General features: G+C 36.5%; 1 protein-coding gene across 10 annotated transcripts in view; it reads right to left on the bottom strand.

Moving 5' to 3' along the window:
• The window catches only part of CCSER2 (coiled-coil serine rich protein 2), a 191,114-nt gene that overhangs the window by 34,078 nt on the left and 135,236 nt on the right, over positions 1 to 21,800 (bottom strand). For 9 of the 10 annotated variants that reach the window (XM_027590117.1, XM_027590125.2, XM_027590140.1 and 6 more), the window contains 2 exons: positions 19,244 to 19,330; positions 223 to 312 (listed from right to left, as the gene is read on the bottom strand). In XM_027590117.1, the coding sequence (XP_027445918.1) occupies positions 223 to 312; positions 19,244 to 19,330 (177 nt within the window). The remainder of the gene's footprint in view (positions 1 to 222; positions 313 to 19,243; positions 19,331 to 21,800) is intronic. The other variant, XM_027590133.2, reaches the window with a different exon arrangement.

Below are 21,800 nucleotides of genomic sequence, written 5' to 3'. Positions count from 1 at the left end.
AGAATGGAAAAGCTACTAAATGCACATTCATTTATATAAGACACACAAGAGAAGCTTTAGAAAGTACATGAACACCTAAGAGACAAGAAAAATCAACTTACCTAAAAAAAAAAAAATTACAGCCATGGCAGATTCAAAATTATTAGATTAGAGTAAAAAGAGTGGAACAAACATCAAAAGAGTAAATGACATGAGAAGAGGTTAAGGGCACATGTTACTTACAGGAATTCTTCTCCAGGGTGTTTGAGTATATTTATCAGCATATGTGCATTTTTCCTCTTTAGATTTTTGGTGACAGTTACACCGAGTTGCCTGAATAAAACCACAAAGTTTTACACTGGTATAATTCTATAAACACACATATACATACAAAAATAATTAGAGGCTTTCTTATGGGGTAAAAGACCACCATCACAAAAAAAGGGCAAACATCCAGGTCTATTCAGTAGTCTCCCATCTTATTTAGAGACTGGATTCTAGAGTCAGTCAGTAAACCTAAAATTTTGAATAGTAAAAATTAACCTTGGGAATTTCTTACATTGTCCATAAACACACTGTGATCTTATGTACATAAGTATATACAATACTATTGTATATAAATGTAGAATATATATACAACATACAGATTATAAAGCATACAATTGCAAAATATAATGTATTTATCTAAACTACAATGGTACTACAGTCACTACACCAGTTTCTTAAATTCATTTTTGATGGCACTCTATGGATATTAAATACCACAGTCTACAGATAAGGTTGTCTATTCATGTGTGTAGTGCTTTTAAGCCTCCTTAATGATGTGTTGACCTTATTGAACTAAAGAATTTGAAGGACCATTGCCTTTTGACAAGACATATCTGACCATTTCAGTTCACAAATGAATTCTCTACATATGATTCCACTTAAAGCATACTCATTTAGTCATTTATACAACACAAAACAATGTACCTATCGTGGAAACTCTGGTCTCTCAAATAAATAATGATCAAATTTAAAAAAAGAATGAAAAGATTGATAATGAGAATTTCTCCTTAGTGTGAAGTTGGAATATACCATATTATTTATTAAACAACCTCACCAGAGGTAAACATACTTTCTTGTAGGAAAACCCACATAACAAATTCTTAACTACTGCATCAAATTAAAATTAGGTGTTTTATTTTTAAAAATTTACCAAAATTCAGCATTTTTCTTAATTTTAATCAGATCATTCTATTTTCCATATATAAAATAAGATCTAATTAAAAACAAAAATCTCTGTAGTATAGACATTTTTCCATTCCTTATAGTACAGGTGAAATATTCCCCATTCCTAAGAAATGGGATAGTGACTGAAAAAAATTCACTATATAAGTAGGCAAATTAAGAGTCTCATGGGGGCACCCGAGTGGCTCAGTTGGTTTAGCGTCCGACTCTTGGTTTCGGCTCAGGTCATTATCTCAGAATCCTGAGATGGAGCCCCGCGTCTGGGGTGGTGCAGAATCTGCTTGAGATTCTCTCTCTCCCTCTCCCTCCACCCCTCCCCCTGCTCACACACTCTCTCTCAAAAATAAAATTAAAAAAAAATCTTTAAAAAAAAGAGTCATAGAATTCACCATAATAGGATGTAACTTTTAATATATATGGAAGGTATATAAAAAAGATAGAATATTTATCTTAATGCAAGCACATTATGTATTCTATCCTGACTACTGAAATTCCAGAAGTAATTTCCTTTCCTTTTTGTAATCTATCTGCTAACATATGAAGAACACTACTTGGCAAATGTTTGAATTTTTCATAATTTGAAAAACCTAGTTTTTAGTGACACTTCAATAGATGTAAAACGACTACCCAAATCATTCCCTGTCCACATGCTTTTCTTTTTGCTAATAGATTGTTTGGATGATCACATTCTATGTAGTCCCTATTCAGGGAAGCGTATCCTACCTTTTGACCCAGTGATACATTTTGATTAGTCTGAACCAATCAGATTAATCCCATGCTTAGGAAGGGACAAAGAATCTAAACCTAGACAATAAAACATGTGAAAAGTCTGGGTAATTTCTGAGAAAGTGCTCTTGATTTTAAAAATAGGCATGCTAGAGGGGTGCCTGGGTGGTTCAGTCAGTTAAGCATCCAACTCCTGGTTTTGGCTCAGGTCATGATCTTAGAGTCATGGAATTGAGCCCTGCATCAGCTCTGTGCTCGGCATGGAGTCTGCTTGAGATTCTCTTCCTCTCCCTAACTTTCTCTTTCTCTCTCTCTGAAATAAATAAGTATCTTTAAAAAAAATAGGCATGCTAGAGAAAACAGGTCCTTTTCCTACATTTGGGGACTAATACAGAAGTATGTGACACATAGAACCAAAGAAGACATCTTGTAACCATCACAGGACATACAAAAAGATTCCAGAAAAGCCAACCTAGAACTTCATGATTACCCAAATGACCATTTAAGTAACCATGAGATCTATACAATTTTGCTATTTGAGTTTACAAATGGTCTAATTTTTAAGTCACTTTTAGTTAGGGACTTTTACTTGGAACTTACAACATCTTAAGATATGCATTGATTTACTAAGCTGGGTGATCTGGGGTAAGTCATCAAATAAGAGTTAATATTTATTATGCACCCATGGTCCAGGTATAGCATTAGGTAGTTTGCATACATAGTTTATTAGACTATCATAATCCTATATGGTATTATTTTTATTACCCCCACATACAGAAGAGGTTTAGGAGAAATTAAGTAACTTCCCTAGGACAACATGGTTATTAAGTTTCAGGGCAGGATTTGAACCCAGATATATGCAGCTTTTCATAGCTGGTCATAGTTTTTCAAATATATGACAGTGCTAACTGCTTAAGCGGAGTTCTACTTTCTATGGCTCTATAAAGAAAATTCTACACTATTAATTTCACTGATTATTCTGAGGGTTCAATGAGTAAATGTATCTAAATTAACTATTACTTAACTAGTATACTGAGGGGAAAATAAAAGGGCATTCTCAGCATCTTAAATAAGGTTTAAATGGCTGAGCTTCTATACGATCCAGTTAAATACTTGGAGCACTGCAATCTGCTTTTATATATGCACATTTCACATAAAATATGAATTCAACACTTTATATTGTCACTTTTCTGAAAGTCTGCATGCAAATCCAGGTTAGGGGTGAGTGCATATTTTAAAAAAAAAGATAAAATGCATAGAAAGCTAGAACGAAAAAGGGACTTTGAAATCACCTAGAAAATCCTTCACATTTTTTCCTTAAATGCCAGTGTAGTTAACATACAGTGACAGATTAGTTTGAGATGTATAACATAGTGATCCACCAATTCCATACATTACTGTGTTCATCAAGACAAGCACACTCCTAATCCCCTTCACGTATTTCACCCCCCCACCCACTTCCCCTTTAGTAACAATCTGTTAGTTCTCTATAGTTAAGAGTTTGTTTCTCACCCCCCCCACCATTATTTGGTTGCTTTGTTTCTTAAATTCCACACATGAGTGAAATCCTATGGCATTTGTCTTATTCTAACTGGCTTATTTCATTTAGCATTATACTCTGCCTCTATCCATGTTGTTGCAAATGGCAAGATTTCATTCTCTTTTTATGGCTGAATAATATTCCAATACATATACATATATATGAGCATGTGTGTAATGAAATACATATATATGTGTAATATATATATACATGTGTCTACTTTTATTCCAGAGGCAACCTGTTTTGATTACTACAGCTTTGTAATATAACCTGACATCTAAAATACCTCCAGTTTTGTTTTTCAAGATTGTTTTGGCTATTTGGGGTCTTTTGTGATTCCATACAAATTTTAGGATTCCTTCTTCTAGTTCTGTGAAAAATGCTGTATATGTATATATATATTACACATATATATATTACATACCATCCACACACACTCTCTCATATCTATATATATATATATCTATATATATACACCATATCTTCTTTATCCATTCATCTATTGATGGACACTTGGGTTGCTTCTATAGTTTGGCTATTGTAAATAATGCTAAAATAAACACAGGGGTGCATATATCCCTTCAAATAGTGTTTTTGTATTCTTTGGGTAAATACTCAGTAGTGCGATTACTGGATCGTAGAGTAATTCTATTTGTAACTTTTTTAGGAACTTCCATATTGTCTTTCACAGTGGCTGCACCAGTTTGCATTCCCAAAAACAGTGTACAAGGGTTCCTTTTTCTCTACATCCTCACCAACACTTGTTGTTTCTTGAGTTACTTTAACCATTTTGACAGGTGGGAGGTGATATCTCACTGTGGTTTTGATTATCCCTGATGATAAATGATATCATTTCATGTGTCTGCTGGCCATCTGTAGGTCTTCTTTGGAGGAATGCCTGTTCATGTCTTCTGCACATTTTTAAACTGGATTATCTTTTTGGTATTGAATTGTTTAAGTTCTTTATATATTTTGGATACTGACCCTTTCTTGAATAGGTCATGAGCAAATATCTTCTCCCATTCAGTAGGTTGTCATTTAGTTTTGTTGGTTGTTTCCTTTGCTGTGCAGAAGCTTTTTATTTTGATTAAGTCCCAATAGTTTATTGTTGCTTTTGTTTCCCTTGCCTCAGAAGAATGTTGCTATGACCAATGTCAATGAAATTACTGCCTTTGCTTTCTTCTAGGATTTTTTTTTTGCAATCTTCTAGGATTTTTATGGTTTTAGATCTCATATTTAGGTCTTTAATCCATTTTTAAAATATTTCATTTATTTATTTGAGAGACAGAGAGAGAAAAAAAACGAGTGGGGGGAGGGCAAAGGGAGAGGGAGAAGCAGAGCCCCAACTGAGCAGGGAGCCTGAAGTGGGGCTCAACCCAGGATGCTGAGATCATGACCTGAGCTGAAGGCAGACACTTAACTGACTGAGCCACCCATGCACCCTGGTCTTTATTCCATTTTGAGTTTATTTTTGTGTATAGTGTAAGAAAATTGTCCAGTTTCCTTCTTTTGCATGTATTTGTTCAGTTCTCCCAACACGATTTGATGAAGAGACGATCTTCCCCACTGCATATTCCTGTTTCCTTTGTAGATTAACTGACCATATAATTGTGGTTTTATTTCTGGGCTTTCTATTCTGTTCCACTGACCTATGTGTCTACTTTTATTCCAGAGGCAACCTGTTTTGATTACTACAGCTTTGTAATATAACCTGACATCTAAAATACCTCCAGTTTTGTTTTTCAAGATTGTTTTGGCTATTTGGGGTCTTTTGTGATTCCATACAAATTTTAGGATTCCTTCTTCTAGTTCTGTGAAAAATGCTGTTGGTATTTTGATAGCAACAGTATTAAATCTGTAGATTGCTTTGGGTAGTACAATTTAACAATATTTGTTCTTCCAATCCATGAGTATGGAATGTTTTTCAACTTCTTTCTGTCATATTCAATTTCTTTCATCAATATTTTATACTTTTCAGAGTACAGGTCTTTCACCTCTTTGGTTAAATTTATTCCTAGGTATTTTATTATTTTTGGTGCAATGGCAAATGGGATTGTTTTATTAATTTCTTTCTGCTGCTTTGTTATTAGTACGTAGAAATACAACAGATTTCTGTATGTTGATTCTGTATCCTACAAGTTTACTGAATTCATTTATTAATTCTAGTAAGTTTTTTGATGGAGACTTTGTGTTTTCTATATGCAGTATCATGTTAACTGCAAAAAGTGAACATTTTTCTTCTTCCTTACCAATATGGAGGACTTTTATTTCTTTTTGTTACCTAACTGCTGTGGCTAGGACTTCCAGTACTATGTTGAATAAAAGTGGTGAGAGTGGACATCCTTTCTTGTTCCTGCCCTTAGAGGAAAAGCTCTCAGTCTTTCCCCATTGAGTATGATGTTAGCCATGGGTTTTTCATATGTGACCCTTATTATGTTGAGATATGTTCTGTCTAACCTACTTCGTTGAGGATTTTTATCTTGAATGATGTTATAATTTATCAAATGCTTTTTCTGCCATCTCTTGAAATGATCATATCTTTTCTCTTATTGAGGTGATGTATCAACATTGACTGACTGGCAAATCTTTAACCATCCTTGCATCCCAGCAATAAATCCCACTTGATCATGGCAAATGATTGTTTTAATGTATTGCTGGATTCAGTTTGCTAATATTTTGTTGAGGAATTCTGCAAATTTGTTCATCAGAGATACTGCCCTAAAGTTCTTTTTGTGATGTCTTTACCTGATTTTGTTTGTTAGTTTTTTGATTACTGATTTAATTCCATTCCGAGTAACTGCTCTTTTCAAATTTTCTATTTCTTCCTGCTTCAGTTTTGCAAGGTGACATTTCTAGGAATTTATCCATTTCCTCTAGGTTGTCCAGTTTGTTGGCATATAATTTTTCAAAATATTCTCTTACAATCATTTGTATTTCTGTGCTGTTGGGTGTTATTTCTCCTCTTTCATTTCTGATTTTGAGTCCTCTTTTTTTTTTTTTCTGAGTCCGGATTAGATGTTTATCAATTTTGCTGATCTTTTCAGAGAGCCAGCTCCTGATTCCATTGATCTGTTCTATTGTTTAAGTTTCTGTATCATTTATTTCTGCTCTAGTCTTTATTATTTCCTTCATTATGCTGGTTAGGGTTTTGTTTCTTCTTTTTCTAGCTCCTTTGGGTGTAAGGTTAGGTTGTTTATTTGAGATGTTTCTTGCTTAAGGTAGCAATTTTCATTTCTCTCCATATAATTTTTTATTTCTTCTTTGACTACTTGGTTGACTCACTCATTGTTTAATAGTATGTTAGTTGACCTCTAAGAATCTGTGCTCTTTCCAGATTTTTTTCTTGTGGTTTATTTCTAGTTTCATAGTGCTGTAGTCAGAAAAGATGTATGGTATGACTTTGATCCTTTTGAATTTGTTGAGACTTGTTTTGTGGTTTAATATGTGTTATATTCTGGAGGATGTACCATGTGCACTTGAAAAGAAAGCGTACTCTGCTGCTTTAGGATGAAACGTTCCGAGTATTTTTTTTATTATTATGTTCAATTAGCCAACATACATCATTAATTTTTGATGTAGTGTTCAATGATTCACTAGTTGCGTATAACACCCAATGCTCATCACCACACGTGCCCTCCTTAATACCTGCCACCTGGTTACCCCATTCCCCCCGCCCCCTGTAACCCTTTTTTGTTTCCCAGAGTCCAGAGTCTTTCATGGTTGATCTCCCTATCTGATTTCTTCCATTCATTTTCCCTTCCTTTCCCTGTGGTCCTCTGTGCTATTCCTTATGTTCCACATATGAGTGAAACCATATGATAACTGCCTTACTCTGATTGACTTATTTCACTTAGTATAATCCCCTCCAGTTCCATCCATATTGATGCAAATGGTGGGTATTCAGCCTTTCTGATGGCTGAGTAATACTACATTGTATATACGGACCACATCTTTATCCATTCATCTGTTGAAGGACATCTCAGCTCCTTCCACAGTTTGGCTATTGTGTACATTGCTGCTATGAACATTGGGGTGCATGTGCCCCTTCTTTTCACTACATCTGTATTTTGGGGTAAATACCTAGTAGTGCAATTGCTGGGTTGTTTTTCCATCTCTGTGTCTTCCTCAATTTCTTTCACAAGTGTTCTGTAGTTTTTAAAGTATAGATCCTTTATCTCTTTGGTTAGGTTTATTCCCAGGTTTCTTATGGTTTTTGGTGTTTATTATTATAAATGGATTCCTTAATTTCTCTTTGAATATTCAGTCACATTTTTCATATACAGAAATGCGACTGATTTCTGTGCATTGATTTTGTGTCCTGCCACATTGCTCAATTGCTGTATGAGTTCTAGTAATCTGGGGGTGGAGTCTTTTGGGTTTTCCACATAAAGTATCATGTCATCTGTGAAGAGAGTTTGACTTCTTCTTTGCCAATCTGGATGCTTTTTATTTCTTTTTGTTGTCTGATTGCTGAGGCTAAGACTTCTAGTACTATGTTGAACTAAAGTGGTGAAAGCGGGCATCCCTGTTGTGTTCCTGACCTAAGGGAAAAGCTCTCAGTTTTTCCCCATTGAGAATGGTATTTGCTGTGGGCTTTTCATAGGTGGCTTTTATGATATTGAGGTATGTTCCCTCTATCCCTATATTGAGTTTTAATCAGGAAAGGATGCTGTATTTTGTCAAATGCTTTTTCTGCATCAATTGAGAGGATATAGTTCTTGTCTCTTCTTTTGTTAATGTGATCTATCACGTTGATTGACTTGCGAATGTTGAACCAGTCTTGCATCCCAGGAATAAATCCCACCTGGTTGTGGTGAATAATCCTTTTAATGTACTGTTGGAGTCTACTGGCTAGGATCTTGTTGAGTATTTTGACATGCTTGTTCATGAGGGATATTGGTCTGTAATTCTCCTTTTTGATGGGGTCTTTGGGATCAGGGTAATGCTGGCCTCATAGAATGAGTTTGGAAGTTTTCCTTCCTTTTCTATTTTTTGGAACAACTTCAATAGAATAGGTATGACTTCTTCTTCTTTAAATGTTTGGTAGAATTGCCCTGGGAAGCCATCTGGCCCTGAACTCTTGTTTTGGGGGAGGTTTTTGATTACTCTTTCAATCTCCTTGCTGGTTATTGGTCTGTTCAGATTGTCTATTTTCTCCCTGTTTCATTCTTGGTAGTTTAGAAGTATCCAGGAATGCATCCATTTCTTCCAGATTGCCTAGTTTGTTGGCGTACAGCTGCTGGTAATAAGTTCTAATAATTGTCTCTATTTCCTTGGTATTAGTCATGATTTCTCCCCTTTCATTCATGATTTTATTGGGGTCCTTTCTCTCTCTCTCTCTTTTTTTTTTTGATAAGTCTGGCCAGAGGTTTATCGATCTTTTTTTTTTTTTTTTTTTTTTATTTTTTTTTTTATTTTTTTTTTTTTATTTTTTTTTTTATTTTATTTTTTTTATTTAGAGGTTTATCGATCTTATTCTTTCAAAGAACCAGCTTCTAGTTTCGTTGATCTGTTCTACTGTTCTTCTGGTTTCTATTTCATTGATTTCTGCTCTAATCTTCATTATTTCTCTTCTCCTGCTTGGTTTAGGCTTTATTTGCTGTTCTTTCTCCAGGTCCTTTAGGTGTAAGGTTAGCTTGTGCATTTGGGATTTTTCTAATATTCTGAGAGAGGCTTGGATGGCTATGTACTTCCCTCTAAGGACCGTCTTTGCAGTATCCCATAGGTTTTGAACCAATGTGTTCTCATTTTCATTGGTTTGCATGAATTGTTTAAGTTCCTCTTTAATTTCCTGGTTGACCCATTCATTCTTTAGCACGATGCTCTTTAACCTCCAAGTGTTTGCATTCCTTCCAAATTTTTGATTGTGGTTGAGTTCCAGTTTCAAAGCATTGTGGTCTGAAAATATGCAGGGAATAATCTCAAATCTTTTGGTATCAGTTGAGACTTGATTTGTTACCAGCATGTGATCTATTGTGGAGAAAGTTCCCTGTGCACTCAAGAAGAATGAGTATTCTGTTGTTTTAAGATGGAATGTTCTGTATATATATCTACGAAGTCCATCTGATCCAATGTGTCATTCAAAGCTCTTGTTTCTTTGTTGATCTTCTGCTTAGATGATCTGCCCATTGCTGTGAGTGGAGTATTGAAGTCTCCTGCCATCAATTATTATTATCAATATGATTTTTTATTTTGGTTACTGGTTGGTTTATGTAATTGGCTGCTCCCATGTTGGGGGCATAGATATTTACAATTGTTAGATTTTCTTGTTGGATAGACCCTTTAAGTATGATATAGTGTCCCTCTACATCTCTTACTACAGTCTTTGGTTTAAAATCTAATTTGTTGATATGAGGATTGCTACCCCAGGTTTCTTTTGAGGTCTGCTGGTGTGGTAAATGGTTCTCCATCCCCTCACTTTCAGTCTGGAGGGGTCTTTAGGTTCAAAACAAGTCTCTTATAGACAGCATATGGATGGGTCCTGCTTTTTTATCCAACCTGAAACCCTGTTTCTTTTGATGGGAACATTCAGCCTGTTCACATTGAGAGTAACTATTGAAAGATATGAATTTAGTGCCATTGTATTGCCTGTAAAGTCCCTGTTTCTATAGATTGTCTCTCTTAATTTCTGGTCTATATTACTTTTGGCATCTTTCTTCTTTTATAGAACCCCCCTTAATATTTCTTGCAGGGCTGGCTTGGTGGTCACATATTCTTTCAGTTTCTGCCTGTCCTGAAAGCTCTTTAAATCTCTGTCCATTCTGAATGACAGCATTGCTGGATAAAGTGTTCTTGCCTGCATGAATATGTCTTGCCAGCCCTTTCTGCTTGCCAGGTCTCTGTGGATAGGTCTGATGTTATTCTGATGTTCCTCCCTCCGTACGTAAGAAATCTCTTCCCCCTAGCTGCTCTTAGGTTAGCTTCCTTGGCTCTAAGATTTGCAAGCTTCACTATTATATGTTGGGGTGTTGATCTATTTTTATTGATTTGGGGAGGGGTCCTCTCTGCCTCTTGGACAGGAATGCTTGTTTCCTTCTCCAGATTAGGGCAGTTCTCAGTTATGACTTGCTCAAATATACCTCCTAGTCCTCTCTCTCTACCCGCTCAGGGATCCCAATAATTCTGACACTGGAACATTTCATGGCATCACTGATCTCTCTAAGTCTATTTCATGGGCTAGGGATAGCTGCCTATCCCTATTTCCCTCAGCTTCCTTCCTTTCTATCAGCTTATCTCCTAGATCACTTGATTCGATCTTCTGCCTCATTTACCCAGGCTGTTAGAGTACCAGTTTAGACTGCATCTCATTCATATCATTTTTAAGTTCAGCCTGATTGGATCTCATTTTTACCTTTAGAGATTCTATACTGTCACTAATGCTTTTTTCCAGCCTAGCGACTGACTTCATGATTGCTATCCTGAATTCTATCTCTGACCTCTTGTTTATATCCATATCCATTAGTTCTCTGGCAGAGGACAACTGTCTCTGGTTCTTTTCTTTGTTGGAGTTCCTCCTCCTAGTCATTCTGTCGAGGGATGGTTGAGTGAATGAACAGAGTCCAAAATATCTCAAGCAAAATGCACCCCAGAAAAAATCCAAAATGGTCGAAAGCTACCAGAGATACACAACCAAAGCCAAGATGATCCAAAACAAAACAAAAAAGGGGGGGAGGGGAGAGAGATTATAATCTCTCAGGGTGGACAAAGCAGGGTGATCTGCCTGTTCCTGACTGATTTTTGGTCTCTATGTTAAAGTCCACTATATTCCCAAATTGCAAAGAAATCAGAATATTATATATATATATTCTTGATATGTATGTATATATATATATCAAGATAAAATTGAATAGAGTGAAAAACGGGCTAGTATGGGGCATAAATCTATAAAACATAGATGTGAAAAACCTAAAAGTTAAAAAACAACTTAAAAACGTAAGTTGGGAACAATCTATTTGAAACAGGAACAGGGGAAGGAAAAGGAAAAGGAAAAGGAAAAGGAAAAGGAAAAGGAAAAGGAAGGAAAGGAAAAGGAAAAGGAAAAGGAAGGAAAGGAAAAGGAAAAGGAAAAGGAAAAGGAAAGGGAAAGGGAAAGGGAAAGGAAAGGAAAGGAAAGGAAAAAGAAAAGAAAAGAAAAGAAAGAAAGAAAAGAAAAGAAAAGAAGAAAAAAAAATGTAAAATTTTAGCCTGAAGTATAAACGAGTCATGAGGGAACACCTGGAGCTTCCTATATTATTTTCCCCTGTTGCTGGAGTTTTACAGTCCTGTGGGAAATTAAGCTTATCATTCACCTGTTCTTCCAGTCTGTCTTCTGGGGGAAGGGTCTACTGCTCGGCTTCTCAGGCATCTTTGCCTGGGTGGAGATGTCCCATCCCTTGTCAGGGGGATGGGCTTAATGTGAGCTGGTCCGCTGTGTGGCTTTTGTTCCCTGGTGTCTTTCCACTTCTCTTTAGAGGGTCAGAGCATATATGGCCATGTGGGAATCTGTGGCCCAGAGCAAAAAGTAGTCGTTTTTCTGCTTGTAGAGATCCAAATAAATCTTCTTACATCTCAGGTTGAATTTGCATGTGTTCAGAGTGATTTGATAGATATCCAGCTCATACTATTCATGCTCACTGCAGCTCTCCCGTGGGGAGTTATGGGGACCTGCGAGTGTCTCTGCACTTTGTGACTTTGCATTGCTGGCGGCCGTGTGCTTTCATGTGCACCCTCTTTCACAGCTCCCAGGTCACGCTGGGTGCTGCCCTAGTGTCCCTTCGGGGGTCACACCACCCTGAGAGCTGTTACGCTGTTGTGGGTGCAAATTGTTTTATATCTCCGCTAGGATGTTAAACAGCCCACACCTTCTAATCCTTTTCAGGGTGGTCAGGCAGAGAGCGGTCTCCCTACCTCGACTCTCAGTTTATGCTGACTGGAGCTGAGAGTCCCTTCTGGCCTCACTGACCATAACCAGTCTCCCCTGTTCTTTCTGAGTCTCCCGGAATCCTGAGACCACAATCATCCACCTAGAATTCTGCCCTATTCATCCCTTGTGCCCTTTTCAGAAAGGGGTGTCTTTCACTAGAGCAAATTTCCAAGGTCCCGATTTTTTGCACAGTGTTATATCACTTTCCGGTGGCCGGCTTATGGAGGTTCTCCCCCACCTCCATTTATCTTCTGGTATTTTCCCCGAAGATTCAAGGTTCTGTACCTCCTCCCTTGCAAAAAGTAGTCGTTTTTTTGCCTGTAGAGATCTAGATAAATCTTCTTACATCGCAGGTTGAATTCGCATGTGTTCGGAATGGTTTGATAGATATCAAGCTAAATTCAAGGGACCAGATGAAACAAGGTCCCCTATCCTGCGACAAACTTGCTCCCCTCCTCCCAAATTGTTCTGGTTATATCTGGTAAGTCCATCTGCCCAGTGTGTCATTCAAGCCCCCTGCTATTACTGTATTACTATCAATTAGTTCCTTTATGTTTGCTATTGACTGTTTTGTGTATTTGGGTGCTCCCATGTTGGGTGCATAAATATTTACTATTGTTATATCTTCTTGTTGGACTGTCCCCTCAATGAATATAGCACCCTTCTTTATCTCTTGTTACAGTCTTTGTTTTAAAGTCTATTTTGTCTGATATAAGTACTGCTACCCCGACTTTCTTTTCACATCCATTTGCATGATAAATGTTTCTCCATCCCCTCACTTTCAATCTGCAGGTTTCTTTTGGTCAGAAATGTGTCTCATAGCTGCATATAAATGGGTCTTGTTTTTGTTATCCATTCTGTCACCCTAAGTCTTTTGATTGGAGCCTTTAGTCCATTTACATTCAAAGTAAGTACTGATAGATATGAATTTATTGCCATTTTGTTACTTGTTTTGTGGCTGTTTTATATTCTTCTCTGATCTTTTCTTTTCTTGCTTTCTTTCACAGTTTGCTGGCTTTCTTTAGTGATATACTTAGATTCCTTTCTCTTTATTTTTTGTGTATCTATTACTGGGTTTCGATTTGTGGCTACCATTATGTTTGTATGTAACATCTGCATGTAGCAGTCTATATTAAGTTAATGGTCAGTTAAGTTTTAACCCTTTCTTTACTCTTCTCCTCTCCACAGTTTAGGTACATGGTGTCATATTTTATATCCTTTAATTTTGTGAATCCCTTGACTGATTTTTACAGATATACTTATTTTTACTACTTTTATGTGTCCTACTTTTCCTACTCTTACTTATAGTCTGTCCTTTCCACTCAAAGAGTCCCCTATAACATTTCTTGTAGGGCTGGTTTAACGGTCAATAAGTCTTTTAGCTTTTGCTTTTCTGAAAAATTCATCATCTTACTTTCTATTAACAACAGTCTTGCTAGATAGACTATTCTTGGCTGCAGATTTTTCCTATCAGAACTTTGAATATATCATGCCACTCCCTTCTGGCCTGAAGTTTCTGATGAAAAATCTGATAGCCTTAGGGGGTCTCTTTTTTTCTCTTGCTGCTTTTAAATTTTTCTCTTTTTTACTACTTTTTGCCATTTTATTACTGTGTCTTGATGTGGACCTCCTTGGGTTAATTTTGTTCAAGGATCTCCATATTTCCTGGATCTGGATGTCTTGTTTCCTTCCCCAGATTAGGGAAGTTTTCAGCTATTACTTCTTCAAGTAAATTTTCTGCCTCCTTTACTCTCTCTTCTTCTTTTAGGATCCCTATAATATTATGCTTGATAGGAGTCTCTGAGTTCCCTAAGTTCATTCTCATTTTGCCTAAATTTTTTTCTCTCACCTGCTCAGCGTGATTACCTTCCATTACTCTGTCTTCCAGGCCACTAATTTATTCTTCTACTTCCTCTAGCCTGCTATTTATTCCATCTAGTTGTATTTTTAATTTCATTTGTTGTGTTCTTTTTCTCTGATTGGTTCTTTTTCATCTCTTCGTTAAGGATCTCACTGATGTCTTCCACTCTTTACTCAAATCCAGTGTGTGTCTTTATCATCATTACTTTAAATTCTTTATCAGGCATATTACTTCTGTTTCCCTTAGAAATCTCCTACTGTGATTCTGTCCTGTTCTTTCATTTGGGACATTTTGTCTAACTTTCTGCGTTTGTTTCTTCATGTCAGGAAAGTCAGCTATGTCTTCTGCTCTTGAAAAGTAAAGCCCGTATGAAGAAGAGGTCCTATAGTACCCTGCAGTGCAGTGTCCCCTGCTCTCCAAGCATTTCAGGGGTGAGGGTTCTCCTATGTGTGTTGTGTGTGCCCTGCTATTGTCTCCTGGTCACTTTTTCTTTTAGTCCAGTTGTTTGCAGAGGTTCTCTTTGCCTGCTGTGGGCAGTGTTTGGTCCCTGGCTGGGGTGCACAATTTTAACACCTTGGGCTTCCACAGGGCCTGCTGCCAATGGGTCTGCTGCCAACCCAGCCTTGCAAAATGCCTGGGTCAGGTGACAGTGTTGGTAAGGTTTGTACAGGTCTTCTGGGGGAGGGGATCTGCAGTATTGGGGACTGAGGCAAATGTGACTCAGAAGGGCAGATCCCCCAAAGCACGAGGGGTTGAGCAGGGCTTGGTGTTACCAAGTTAAGTAGTGAATGTCAGTACTTGGCTAGTTCACACAGGTGGTCATGTGTTTATGCTGGGGGTGGAGGAGGCAGATGGTGCCTGCCATCTCCTTTGTTCCTGTAGAAATCCCTCAGCAGTCCCTGCCCCTCTGGACATGCTCCAAAATAAGTAAACTGCTCTCCCTTACATATGTCCCAGCTGTTTTTCAAACTGCTGCTTCTTTACTGTATCTCCGTGGGTTGTCATGCTGTCTCTTTAAGGGCAGGGATTCAACTTCCTCTCATCCTTCAGACTCTCCCAAATCCAAGGTCATTGACTTTTAAAATTCTAGGCTTTAAGTCCCCCTGTTGTAAGAACTCATGAAATTCAGCCCCTCTTGCTTTCAAAGCCAAATGTTATGGGGATTCACCTTCCCCACGCAGGTGTCCCAGTATGATAGTCTATTTCTCTCCTTCTCTGTTCCTGGGGCTCCCTCCCCTCCACAGATGGCTGCAGTCTGTTTCGTTCCCAGCCACATCTCCACCCTTCCTACCCTCTTCAATGTGGCTTCCTCTCTACCTTTAGTTATGGAGTTTGTTCTGCCTATCTTCAGGTCATTTTCTGGGTTATTTACACTGATGGGAGTATTTTCTAGTTGTATCTGTAGGAGGAGCTGAGTTTAGGGTCCTCTTGCTCCGCCACCTTCCCAGCTTCCAAAACCTTCACATTTTTGATAAGAAAAGCACTGGAGAGTGGTGGACCTGCCAATGTCATTCAGCTAATTAATACTGAAGGCAAACAAAGTCCCCTATCCATATCTTTTTAAGTTATCTTGATTTGAACAAGTGACTTCCTAGAGTTCCATTACTAAACTAAAGATAGGTGATGAGCTCTTCCAAAATAAATATGATTCCTAGGTTTAATATGGCAACATAACATAGGAGCAATGTCCACAACAGCCAAACTGTGGAAGGAGCTGAGATGCCCTTCAACAGATGAATGGATAAAAAAGATGTGGTACATATATACAATGGAATACTATTCAGCCATCAGAAACGATGACTACCCACCATTTCCATAGACATGGATGGAACTGGAGGAGGTTTTGCTAAGTGAAGTAAGTCAAGCAGAGAAAGACAATTATCATATGGTTTCATTTATATGTGGAACATAAGCAATAGCACGGAAGACCACAGGGGAAGGGAAGGAAATCCGAAAGGGGAGAAATCAGAGAGGGAGATGACCCATGAGAGACTCTGGACTCCAGAAACAAACTGAAGGTTTCAGAGGGAAGATGGGCGGGGGCAGGGGTAATAGGGTGATGGGTATTAAGGAGGGCATGTGCTGTGATGAGCACTGGGTGTTATACGTAACTGACGAATCACTGAACACTACATCAAAAACTAATGATGTACTATACAGTGGCTAACTGAACATAATTTAAAAAAAAAACAAAAAAAATTAACATAGCAAATATAGAGAAGTCCAAAGCATCTTTTGCTGAAAAGTAATGTTTTCACTTTTCTTCTGTTTTCTTTCTTTAGGATTCTCTTAGATATTTCTAAGATCTTTCTAAAAGTTATTTGCAAGGTAAGATATTTTTCAGGACAATTGGGCCAGTCTCTTCAATAAGTCAGTATAGCAGCAACAAAAAAGAATGGTTACATGAAAAGAGACTTAAGAGATGCAACTAGATGTAATGTACAAAGGCACAGGATATTTTTGAAACTAGGGAAATCAGAGGATGGACTGCATATTAGAAGACATTAAGGATTTAATATTAGTTGGTTAAGATGGTAATATTTCAGCTGTAAGCAGTTCTTATTTTTTAAAGAAACATATTAAGACTAACAGAACACTATTAAAACTTCTCAGCATAAAAAGCTTTACCTTTTCATTCCTTATTAATCATATATCAATATAAAGTGACTTCTTTTCATAATTTTTTGTCTTAAACTTATTTTTCTATTGCAACCCCAGCTTTTTTGATGAGAATAATTTCATTCTGCCTCACCCAACCTTTTATGTTCAGCATTATTGTACCATTTTACTTGATCTAAATTTCTTTTATATACAAAGAAAATTAATGGATTTTGCATTAAACCCTCAATGAAACTAAGGGAGATAAGACCATTTTCATTTACTGCTATATTTATTACATTTGATCTAATTTCTGTCACCTTAGTTCTGTTGTTTTTAGATATCCTTGGTATTTTTCTATTTCCTATGTCTTTTTTAAATTTTATCTTTTGCAAGATACATTATTCTAACTTAATAGTTATCTTAAAGCATTTCATAAACATTTTATAATTTATGTAAGCATATCAAAATAATTTTAAAAATAATTTTAATATCCATTTGCAGAAGATTAAAACTTCAATACGACTTCTTCAGGATACTCCTTATTTCCTTCCTCAAACCTGTATTTTACTGAATGTAAACATTTTCAAGAATTTAATAGTAATTTAAAATTTTAAAAACTAAAAACTTTCAATTTCAAGAAAATAAGAATGTATAAATTCAAAAAGTCCAACATTCAAATGATATATAATTACGTAAGATGCAATAAATTTTCTCCCATTACTAAGTTTCTCTCATCTAGCCTACCTAAAAATGGTCTTTCCTTTTTTTTTTTTAAAGATTTTATTTATTTATTTGATAGAGAAGAAAAGAAAGAGAGAGCATGCACACAAGCAGAGGAAGCAGCAAGCAGAAGGAGAAGCAGGCTCCTCACCAAGCAGGGTCCTGGGATCATGACCTGAGCCAAAAGCAGACGCTTAACTGACTGAGCCACCCAGGTGCCCCCAAAATGGTTTTCATTTCATTCTTCATTCATTTTAATCTTTACCTCCTAATTTTTTTTCTAAACATTTTATTTGAGAGAGAGAGAGAGAGAAGCATGAGCCAGGGGGAAGGGCAGAGGGAGAGGGAGAAGTAGACTCCCTCCTGAGCAGGGAGCCCAATGCGGGGCTTGATCCCAGGACCCTGAGATGATGATCTGAGCTGAAGGCAGATGCTTAACTGACTGAGCCACCCAGGTGCCCCCTTTACGTCCTAATTCTTGAGTTATTTTTAAATCTCTCCCTCAAGTATTTGGAATGCATTATTTTAAAAAAAATGCAATTTACAAAAATAACTGGATGGAAGGTCTGAAAACTTATCTTGGTATATGAATAAAAATTTGTTTAGATATAAAATATGAGGGCATAACCTTTTTCTGAAGTGTACTAGACACAATTCTTGTGCTCTGTAATATCCTAATGCTGTTTTTCTTCTCCCTGCAAACTAGCTAGGTTTTTATCTTTAGTTTTGAAATACAAACATTAGGTCTTATTATTTTCCTTTTTAATTTTATATTTGGTAGGCCCTCAATTTGCAATATTCATTCATTCATTTTTCAGATTTTTAAGTTTTCTTCATACTCTTAAAACATAACATCTGACTGGCCTTATTATTTATTCATGAATTGGATCTCTGTGATCTGACCTCAGTGGCTCCAGAGTTCAGTATATTATATCCTTTATATTCTAAGTGATATTAATATTTTATATTACTAAAAGCTTTGCTATACCAAAATATGCCTTTGACTTCCAACAAAGATTTTCCTTGGCCTGCTGTCATTTTTATGCCATTATGTTGTTATCCTTGCCTTTTAGATTTTATGAACTAACTTATAATTACACTCAAGAGTGTACAAATTGTTTTTATATGAGACTAACACTTGAAATTGTAACAATTATAAAATTACAAAGATCCAAACATGGCTCTGAGGGATCACTCAATATCATCCATGGGAAGAAACATTTTCTTGGACTACTGTTCACTCTGACAGTCTTACTGACAGAAACTTAACCCTAAAATCCAGTTTAATTTCTGCTCTCAGAGAGAAAAAAATACTGCTCTCAACTCACCAGTTCATTTCTTTAACATATATGAAGAAAGACATTTACCCTTCATCAAATAACATGAACGATAAGTTGGTGAATTTCAGAACCTCCAAATAAAGGCCACTGAAAATGGATTGATGAAGATTTTCTTTACACTTTGAATACTTAATATTTAGACAAAACTTTCTTAATATTTAGACTGAAGTAGATCACATACTTTCAGAGTGCATATAATCTAAATATAATACAAGAGTGCAACTTTGAGAGCCAAAAATAAAGTCAAATTTCAATTCTGGCCAGACTTTTATAAAAAACAAACAAACACGTATATTGTGTAGTTTGAAAAGCCTCTACTTTATGTACTATACTATAATACTTACAAGCTGATGTTCTAATAGTTGAATTTTTTCATCTTTTTTCTTTATTTCCTCTTTAAGCTGTTTTATCTCATTTACTAAATCTTCATTCTGAAATATTTAAAAAATTAGCAATCATTAAATCAATGATAAAGACTGAAGAATGAATGGTTTTTGTTAAGGGGAAATTAAAGGGAGAACTCTTCTTAAATATGCCAGCTATTAACCTATACACAAACAAAACAAACAAAAACCCATTTTGGTCTTCTAAGAATTCATAGTGTAGGGGTGCCTGGGTGGCTCAGTTGGTTAAGCGACTGACTTCAGCTCAGGTCATCTTAGGATCCTGGAATTGAGCCCCACATGGGGCTCCATGCTCAGTGAGAAGTCTGCTTGTCCCTCCTCCTCTGCCCCTCACCCCGTTCATGCTCTCTGTTTCTATCTCAAATAAATAAATAAAATATTTACTTTTTAAAGATTTTATTTATTTATTTGACAGAGAAAGACAGAGTGAGAGAGGGAACACAAGCAGGGGTAGGGGAAGAGGGAGAAGCAGGGAGCCCGACGCGGGGCTTGATCCCAGGACCCTGGGATCATGACCTGAGCCTAAGGTAGATGCTTAATGACTGAGCCACCCAGGTGCCCCATAAATAAAATCTTTGAAAAAAAGAATTCATCTTGTAATGGAGACCAACATGTGAAAAATGAACAATAATAGCAACACAGCTAACATTAAGTACTTTTTAGGTGCTAAGAACGAAGTACTTTTAGATATCTAAGCATTTGATCCTGAGTATGACCCTGAGAACCTGAGGTAGATACTATTATCCCCCTTTGCAGATAAGGAAACAGGGACAGAGGCCCATAGTAAAATAAATTACATATAAAACAGAAACTTCAGGTAGATTTAAAGAGATGTATGAGAGTTGCCTACCAAGAACAATGCAGGGCACAACAAACAGAAGAACAGCATAATTAAAGGCACAGAGTCATTTCACAGCTGGTTCAGAAATCAGCAGAAAGATAAATATGCATGGCAGGGTAACAGGGAGATTCTTTTTTCCATGAGCCACTTTCCTGAGAACTGCCTGTCAATTTAGTCTATAAGAAATTCCTAATAGTATTAAATGGAAACCTACTGTCAAGCTTCTTAAGCAGGAATCCAGTTACATTTCGAAGTGTAAAGTATCATTACCTTATAGTTAGTCCACCGTGTTTACTACTATTCAATTATCCAGAAATATATACTGAGGAAACAGTACAAGCAAGGAAATAAGAATATATATACGTGAATGATATATCTTTCTAGAGAGAAAAATATGTAAGCAAATAATTATAATATGTTGTTACTGAGCAAAGTATGGCATCTCTTGCAGATACATTGGGAACAAACACAAAATACTGCAGTCTCTTTAACAAGAGATCGGTAACAGACATTTTACAAAGGCTTTAACAATACATATAAGCATCACAAAAATGGGGAAGAAAAGATTTTTGTAATGCTGTTATGTATACTGCAATTGGACAAGACTGTTTATTATATATAAAAAATGATTTCCAGTTGAATTTAAAGAATTTAATTTTTTTAATCATAAATCAAGACCAACCAAAGAGAGAATCGGATTGCAGATCGTGAAGGATACACTTTTAAGCTATGTGGCAAATGAAGCTATTAAGAAATGATAAGTATATTTGACTATATAGAATTTTAAAGCATCTATACAGTTATCATTGAAGTTAAAAGCTGGTGAAAACCTATCCAATTATGACAAAGGATTTATACTCAAGTATATTAAGAGCCTGTTCAAACATACAGATCATTTTTTAGGCCCCAAGACAAATAAACCAGTTCTCACAAATACAGATAACTGGTAAAATGTTCTATATGACTCACTGAAGAAATACAAATTCAAGTATTAAGGTATTATTTTAAAGGTATTAAGTTGGGGGGAGAAATAGTCAATGTGATTAACAAAATTGCAGGAAAAAATGATACATTATCAGACATCAAAACTGGCCTTTCTGGACAAACACATGGCTGTACATAGAAGAGTCATAAAAATGCTTGCACTCTGCTTCAGCTGTCCCACTCCTGGAAACTATGCCAAAAAGGAGTCATAAAAATGCTTGCACTCTGCTTCAGTCAGTCCCACTCCTGGAAACTATGCCAAAGAAACAATGTGACTTCCCTCTCATGCTCTCTCTCTCTCTCATTCTCTCTCTCTCAAATAAATAAATAAAATCTTTAAAAAAGAAAAAAAGAAACAATGTTGAGTTTTAGATATACTATTAGAGGTACCTGTGGGAGGGACACAGTGGAAATGTCCAGTAGGCAAGTGGATCACCAAGTATGAAAGAGATAAATTTATAATTGTTCAAAAAGGGGGCAACTGAAATAAAATGTAGCAATTTGATGAAATACTATGTAGCCATCTTTCAGTCACTGCTAGGTCCTGCCAGTGTTGGAAGAAACGGACCTGAAAATGAAATCCAAATACAATGCGATAATGTATTAATGACCATGTACATAGTACTTAACTTTATGACAGGCACTGCTCTAAGAATTTTACACATAAAGATG

Source organism: Zalophus californianus, chromosome 15 (assembly GCF_009762305.2).
Source record: "Zalophus californianus isolate mZalCal1 chromosome 15, mZalCal1.pri.v2, whole genome shotgun sequence".
NCBI lineage: Eukaryota > Metazoa > Chordata > Mammalia > Carnivora > Otariidae > Zalophus > Zalophus californianus.
This window is presented reverse-complemented; position numbering and strand designations above follow the sequence as displayed.